The following is a 7932-nucleotide window of genomic DNA, read 5'->3' on the forward strand; positions in this document are numbered from 1 at the left end:
TCCAAGTGTGTACATTTTTAATATATAAGGCAACACCTCCTCCCTTTCACCCCTGTCTATCCTTCCTGAGCAAGCTGTACCCAGCCACACCAACATTCCAATCATGTGTATTAGCCCACCAAGTTTCAGTGATGCCAACTCGTGCCAGCCCGCCTTCTCCTGTCACCTCCGTCTCGGAGAGCGCCTAGGCGTTACCAGCAAAGGGCAGATTTGGGGTAGGAATCTCCCAGCGTCCGCCAGGGTGGAATCTGAGGTTCTCGGTGGTAACGTTCAGATATGCCGCCCCACTCCCAAAACGAAATGCAACCTCTCAGGAAGGGAAGTAGCCCAGTGCCCAGGGACATTGAATTTTACCATGGGCTGCAGGGAGGTTTCTGGCTGGCCCGCTGGAGCACGGGGAGGTAAAGCCCTCTGCTCCCCGACCATCACTGTGGTGTCTGGTCACTCCCGCCCTGGGGCTGGATTGGAAGTGGCAGCCCAGCAATGCAAGGCTACATCCTCCAGGGGGGGCTGGCGGGCCGGTCGGGGCCAACCTGCTGTCGTGAATTACAGGTGCTGTTCCGGAAGCTTTACGGCCCCATGTGGAAATCCACCTTTGGGAAGTACAAGAACGTGAACATCGGGAGCCCGGAGATCCTGGAGCAGCTGCTGAGGCAGGAGGGGAAATACCCCATGAGGAGCGACATGGCCCTGTGGAAGGAGCATCGGGATATCAGGCAGCTGCCCTACGGCCCGTTCACCGAGTGAGTCCAATGATCAAGGCGTTCCCAAGCGCCGCTGCAATGCAAACATCGTATGGGCCCCCAGTCAATATAGGGCTGGAGTCCCGAGCAGCCGCGTACGATAGAATGGCCTGCCATAGGCAGGAGGTGAGACTACTTGATCTAATGGTCCCTTCGGACCCTCTAGGCCGGTGTTTCTCCATGACCAGTCCATGGACCGGCGCCAGGCCCTGAGAGCTCCCTGGCCCAGTTGAGGAAGGCAGCTCTAGGGAACGGAGTGATTCCCGTGTGGGCTAGCGAGAGTAGTGCCATTACTCGGGTGACTGACTGGCGGTGCTGGTACCCAGGCAGCATTGCATTTGGACACTCGCCTTTGCTCCGTCCCGAAGGCTCAGCACGGCCTGCCAAAGCCGTACAGAGAATCAAGGCCAGGTGTGCAAGAGACAGCAGGATTAACGGGTCACGGCTGACCTGGTTTTCCCCATGTGAGTCATTTCCCTTGTGGGGAACTCCCACTGGGCTGGCTACAAGGCCTGTCCATCAAAAGGCAGGTGATGATTGTGATTAGAGAATCGAAATCCATTGCAAAAAACCCCCACGACGTGAACGTTTTACTGCGTCAGCCCAGATTTTCCGCAATTTTCTTTTGGAACGAAAAGCTTCGAGCCAACGTGTTAATTTGGGGGGGCAAGCGGCCCGTTCTACCACGCCTCGGCCTTGCAGAGCGGCAGGACGCTTTCCCTTCCCACGGAAAGGCAGGTTTCCGAAAAACGTTTTGCTTCTAAATGGTTGGTCGGAGAGCAGGAAATTGGGGCGAAGTCGAGGATTGGGCTGAAAGGTTTTGGTGCTGGGGAAACGTGGGAGTTTCTGTTGAAATTTTCATCACAGATCATTTCTGGTGATGCCGGCTGGGTCCCGCTAGTGACCGAGGCTCCGTGGTCTTGGGCGCAGGGCCCGTAGCTGAGGAAGGTCAGGACCCCAGACGGGGTCAGACCGGTGTTACGGGCAGCAGGGCGGTGGAGGGACAGAGGCACTGGAGTTTGACCAGGCCCCTCTCCCCCCCCCCCGTGGGCACTTCTGGAATAACCGGCCCACGGGATGTTTCCCTCCATGCCCGAGAGTCCGTGGTTGGGTCATGCCCTGGAGCAGGGGGTTTAGTGCCCTGGTACAATTGTCCCCCTCTCCTGGCACTGTGGCAGGGGCTCTCCGGGTGCAGGGCTGGTTCTTGAGGGGAAGTGGGGGGCACACAGCGGGCGCAGCTGGAATTGGGGAGAGGCTCTACCTTGGGAAGGAAAAGTGACCCCCGGTGTTATAGGGGAGTTCCCGGCCTTCCCTTCATCTCTCGGCTCTTCCCTGCCAGCCCCGCGTGTACCGGGGGGGCAGCTCGGCGTCCCGCTACCAGCTGCCCCTCGGTGTGGACGGGCGCTGAGCCATCTTCTGCCTCTCCCCCAGGGAAGGGGAACGCTGGTACCGTCTGCGCCAGGTCCTCAACCAGCGGATGCTGAAGCCGTCGGAGGCCATGCTGTACGCGGGGGCCATCAACGAGGTGGTGTCGGACCTGATGGTCCGGCTGCAGACAGAGAGGGCGGGGAGCCCCTCGGGCGTCCTGGTGGGGGACGTGGCCAACCTGCTCTACAGATTCGCCCTGGAAGGTAGGTGGCAAGGGGGTGGCTCGAGGGGAAGGATGGGGCTATGGGGTCCCCGTGGGCCATTGCATGCTGCCCCCTAGTGCATCCAGATGGACCTACTGCAGCCTCGTGCTGCTTCCCGGGCCTGGGCCCCTCGCCCTGTCTGTGCTCAGGGCCCATAGCAGCCGCTCTCCTCTCCTTCCTGCCAGGCATCTCCTATATCCTCTTCGAGACCCGCATCGGGTGCCTGGAGCAAGAGATCCCCGCGGAGACGCGGCGCTTCATCGACGCCATCGGCCTCATGCTGAAGAACTCCATCTTCGCCACCGTCATGCCCCAGTGGAGCCGGGAGCTGCTGCCCTTCTGGAACCGCTACCTGCAGAGCTGGGACACCATCTTCGCCTTCGGTCTGTGCCCAGGGCGGGGAGCCGGGCCAGGCGCCACCCTGGCATCGCTGGGATGGTACCCAGGGCTGGGAGCCGCGTCCCCACCCCGGCCCTTCGGGGGGAGCAGTTTTGCCTGCTGCAGCTCAGCTCCCTGAAACCAAGTCCTGGCTTCCAGATCTCCCAGCCCTGCCCTATGTGCGCAGGTATCGCGGAGTCCCCGGGTGATGCTCTGGAACTGCTCCCCACAAAGCCAGTCAAGACTCTGGGGAGCCTCCTCTCCCTCGGAGCAGACTGTCTCCAGGGCAAGAAGCTCACACGGCTTCACCTCCTGGGTCTCTCCTGGGAGCATTCAGCATATGCCCCTCCGTGCGCTTCCCTCAGCGAGTCCGCCCAGGCGGGGTCCTGGGGAAGCCAAAGGGTTCTGCACCCCCACTTCGCAGTCAGACGTGACTCTCAGCCAGCCAGTAAAACAGAGGTTTATGAGATGACAGGAACACGGTCTAACACAGAGCTTGTAGGTACAGAGAACAGGACCCCACAGCCAGGTCCATCCTGGGGGCAGCGAGCCAGACACCAACGTCTGCACTCACTCCCTGTCCCCAGCCAGCTCCAAACTGAAACTCTCCTCCTTTCTGGCCTTTGTCTCTTTCCCGGGCCAGGAGGTCACCTGATCTCTTTGTTCTCCAACACCTTCAGCATACCCTTGCAGGGGGAAGGGCCCCGGCCATTAGTTGCCAGGAGACAGAGTGTCGGCCATTTATGCACACTGGCCTTTATCCCACCACCTAGAGACTTAAGAAATGCATAGGGGAAACTGAGGCACCCACACAGTATTCAGAGGAAACATTAGGAACAGTCCCACTTCGTTACAGCAGGCTAGTGACAGACACCCCCTCCTCTCCCCCCCCGAGCCTCTCGGGAATAGCCCGCCCCTGGCACTGGGGCAAGCTGTCTGCAGAGAGACAGGGTCCACGCAGCTGGATGGGCACTAGCCAGGATTGGGTCCTTGTACTAGCACGGGCAGTGAAGCATATTTATAGTGGAACAACTGGACGTTGATTAGCAAAGGCTACAGGTGAGTGCAGATAAGAAATGGAAACAGAACAGGTTCTGGGTGTAAATCGCAGGCCTGGGTCTACACTGGTTCCTGGTCCTATACAGCAAAGCAGGTTTTGACAGAGCTGCTGGTTTTCAGTCAGACCCAGGATCCGGGTTCTCACCCCTCACCCTACACTGCAGGGGGGCACCCACGGCTGGCCTGGGCCAGCTCACTCGGGCTCACAGGGCTCGGGCTAAGACTTCTGGGCTCTGGGACCCTGCAAAGTGGGAGGGTCCCAGAGGTTGGGCTGCAGCCCAAGCCCGGAAATCCACACTGCAATGAGGCAGCCCCACAGCCCGAGTTGGCTGGCACAGGCCGGACGTGGGTTTTTAATTCAGTGTAGACGTACTTCCAGGGGGCTCCTCTTTGATTGGATAACCCGGGGTCCCTTTGCATGTCTTAGCAATGCCCCCACAGCTGTGGCCACTCCTCCCCTGTTGCTTTTTCCGCGGCTGGTTTTCCTTCCCCCCCCCCCCCCCCCCGCCATTATTTCTTGTTGACTTACCATGTAAATGGGGCTTCCAGGGGGTTGGCTTTGCAGTGATTAATTGCCATCGGAGCCGGGGCGGACGGGCGTCGGCGTGTGCCACGCCTGGGAACAGAATTTCCGTCGGAGCGCGGCTCCGTAGGTAGCAGGCGTGTGTACGTTCTGCAGAGATATTAGCGACCCGTGTGTGGTCGGCTTTCTTGCAGGGTGAGCGCCAGGAGAGCGGTGGCTTGGCTGGAGCGGGTTTGTCAGGCCTGGGAGGAGTTGCTGACACGGAGCCATTGGCCATGAGGGGTCCCAGGCAGCCAGAGCGAATTCTGCTGCTTCGGGGTCTCTGCTCGCCCCTCTCCTTGGGACCGAGGGCTGCAGGGAGTTGGCTGCAGCTCAGATGTGCGGCAGGACAATTCGCACAGGGAGACCAATCTGCTCCGGGGTGCACGGCCCAGGCCCCCTGCCCCCTGCCACTGTCAGTCCTGGCGGGCAACAAGGATCCACTCGATCCCATCCTAAGAACATAAGAACGGCCGCACCATTCCTTACCCATCCTGGCTAATAGCCATTAATGGACTTAACCTCCATGAATGTATCTACTTCTCTTTTAAACCCTGTTATAGTCCTAGCCTTCACAACCTCCTGAGGCAAGGAGTTCCACAGGTTGACTGTGCGCTGTGTGAAGAAGAACTTCCTTGTATTTGTTTTAAACCTGCTGCCCATTAATTTCATTTGGTGGCCCCCAGTTCTTATATTCTGAGAACAAGTAAATAACTTTTCCTTATTCTCTTTCTCCACACCACTCATGATTTTATAGACCTCTATCATATCCCCCCTTCATCTCCTCTTTTCCATCGAGTTACGGCAGGGCGTGCTTCAATCCTGCCCTGGGCTTGGTGCCTTCCCTGCCTGGCTCCATCCGCAGTCAGGGAGCCCCTCAAGTACCCACTGGCAGAGGTGTGCAGCACGGAGCTGGGGGGAGAGCGAAATCTCCCGGCCAGCCCCTGTAATGAATTCATGGCCCATCCCTGTGAGGGAGGGACTCCAGGATCCCCCCACGCCCCAGTCTCTGGTGCTATAGCACTGCGCTGGGCGGGCTGTCACCCTGACCCCCCCTTGACAGTGGCTCGCCTGGCCTTGCCCGGCAGGGAGATGCTCTGCCCGAGAGTCCGCGTCTCTTGGCACATGTGGGAGGGGGCTCTCTGGGGAGCCCCGTTCCATTGGGGGAGAGGCGTGCCCATCGGGGTGCTCCCGAGTTGCGGGTCGCGGTGGGATCCAGCCAGAGACCGCGGAGGCGGCTGGGCAGGGTCTGGGGAGAGCCCTGGCAGTGAGCTCACAGCTGGGCATCACCTGGGCTTGTGACCCCCGTCGCTTTGTGGGCAGCCCTTGACGGTCCCCAGGCCCCTTCCCCCACCTCTGTCTCTGCACAGGATCAGCTCATCTGGACCCACTGATTCCCCCTCCCCTGTGCGACAGTCCAGCTGCCCCCCAGCCCCGCTGAGGGCCAGGTCTGACCGGGCTCGACTCTCCGGCTCTGCAGGCAAGAAGCTGATTGACAGGAAGACGGAGGAGCTGGAGGGGCATGTGGAGCGAGGCGAGCAGGTGTCGGGCTACCTGAGTTACCTGCTGGCCAGCGGCAGGCTGACGCCGGAGGAGGTGTACGGCAGCGTGGCCGAGCTGCTGCTGGCCGGCGTGGACACGGTAGGGCGGCGCGGCGGAGACGGCCACCTGGCCTCCTTCCGGCTCCCTGCCCCAGCGGGGTCAGGCCCAGGGGCTGCTGCACAAACCCCATTGCGTGGGGTGGCTGAGGAGCTGCTCTGTGTGGGGAGGGATGGGGCGGGGCGGGCACCCCAAGGGCAGATGTGGTGGGTCCAAAGGGAGCGCGCTGGGTAGCTGTGGACTCTGTGGCCATGGGGCCTAGTGGGTAGAGCAGCGGACCGGCCTCGGTTCCATTCCTAGCTTGCCATGGCCTTGCTGGGTGAGTCACGTCCCCTCTGGGCCTCAGTTTCCCCTCGCTGCCTATTTCGGGTCTATTTAGAGGGTGAGCTCTTTAGGGCAGGAGCTGTCCCTGACTGTGTCTGGGCAGCGCCTGGCACAACGGGGGCCCCGTCTCCATAGGGGTCTGGGCAGCGCCCGGCACAACGGGGCCCCCATCTCCATAGGGTCTGGCCAGTGCACCAGGGCCCCCGTCTCCATAGGGGTATGGGCAGCACCTGGCACAACGGGGACCCCGTCTCCATAGGGGTCTGGGCAGCAGCCGGCGCAGTGGGGACCCTGTCTCCATAAGGGTCTGGGCTGTGCACCAGGGACCCCGTCTCCGTATGGGTTTGGGCAGCAGCCGGCGCAGCGGGGCCCCCATTTGTGTAGTCGTGTGGGCAGCGCCTGGCATGATGGGGCCCCCATCTCAGTTGGCACTAGCATAACATAACCAGCCATGGGGTTTCTGGGCTCGCAGTCCCTGCCGTGCAGAGCTGGGTTTACACTGAGCTCGGAGCTGCCGAAGGCTTTGCTTGGGGGGTGTCCTGCAGCCACTGGCTCTGAGAGGAGCTGTCCATGTGGGGCAGGGCGGGGGGCTGGATCAGGCAGCGTGGGGCACCCTGTATGTCACAGCCTGCTCCCGCTTTTCCTCCCTGCGACCTCACCCCGGCTCTGCTGTGCCCCTCCCAGACGTCCAACACCTTGTCCTGGGCCCTCTACCACCTGGCCAGGGCCCCAGAGACCCAGATCTCCTTGTACCAGGAGGTGAACAGTGTCGTGCCCAGAGAGCGGATCCCCGGTGCCGAGGATCTCGCCAAGATGCCGCTGCTCCGGGCCATTATCAAGGAAACGCTCAGGTACGTCCCTGGCTCTCCCCAGGGCCTGGTCCGAGAGGGTCCCCCCTTGGCAGAACCCCCAGCCCCAGCGTGTTGGCATCCCTGGGCGGGACGGGGCAGCTCTCATGAAGGGAGGGTGACATGGGGGCTGTGACAGCACCATGCACCTCACTAACCGCAGGTAGCACCCACCCCCCCACGTCCCAGGGAGATGGCCCAGCGCCGGTGTGACCCAGAGCCCGGTACTGGACCAAACGTCCATCGGGGCATTCGCCAGCACAGAAGGATGGGCCAGCGGCCAGGGCACCGCCTCCAACTCAGCATCCAGTGCTCTGCTCTCACAGACGCCCTGTGTCCTTTGGACTCTGTGCCTCAGGTTCCATCTGTGCAATGGGGATAATGGCTCTGCGCAGTGGGGGGCGGGCGCGTGCCACGTGCCCCATCCCATGCCGTAGCCCCGTCTCTTCTCCCTGCCTGGCAGGCTGTACCCCGTGGTCCCCACCAACGCCAGGGTCATGGTGGAGAAGGACGTCGTCATTGGAGGCTATCACTTCCCGAAGAACGTGAGTGGGGGTCTCCGGTCTGCTTCCCGGCCCTGCGCTGCACTGGCTGCGGGGCCCAGAGAAGGAGCTGGAGGAACTAGATGCACCACGGGAAGGCAGCACAAAACCAGCTCCCCCTCGGGCACAGCAGCCAGCTCTGCTTGGAAGGGGACCAGTCTAAAGTAGGGGGTGGGGGAGCCCAGGGCTGGGCTAGCAGGGGCTGCGGGTCGGGAGTGAGGGGCACCGGCAGAGCTGCGGGGGGGG

At 61.7% G+C, this 7932-nt stretch overlaps 1 protein-coding gene across 1 annotated transcript in view; it reads left to right on the forward strand.

Moving 5' to 3' along the window:
- Positions 1–148: 148 nt before the first annotated feature.
- The window catches only part of LOC112112846 (sterol 26-hydroxylase, mitochondrial), a 9592-nt gene continuing 1808 nt past the window's right edge, over positions 149–7932 (forward strand). The window contains exons 1-6 of the mRNA XM_024208918.3: positions 149–743; positions 2175–2374; positions 2560–2757; positions 5854–6014; positions 6981–7147; positions 7608–7689. Of these exons, the coding sequence (XP_024064686.2) occupies positions 484–743; positions 2175–2374; positions 2560–2757; positions 5854–6014; positions 6981–7147; positions 7608–7689 (1068 nt within the window). The 5' untranslated portion in view covers positions 149–483. The remainder of the gene's footprint in view (positions 744–2174; positions 2375–2559; positions 2758–5853; positions 6015–6980; positions 7148–7607; positions 7690–7932) is intronic.

Source organism: Terrapene carolina, unplaced genomic scaffold (genome assembly GCF_002925995.2).
Source record: "Terrapene carolina triunguis isolate 2854851 unplaced genomic scaffold, T_m_triunguis-2.0 Scaffold62, whole genome shotgun sequence".
NCBI classification, from domain to species: Eukaryota; Metazoa; Chordata; order Testudines; family Emydidae; genus Terrapene; species Terrapene triunguis.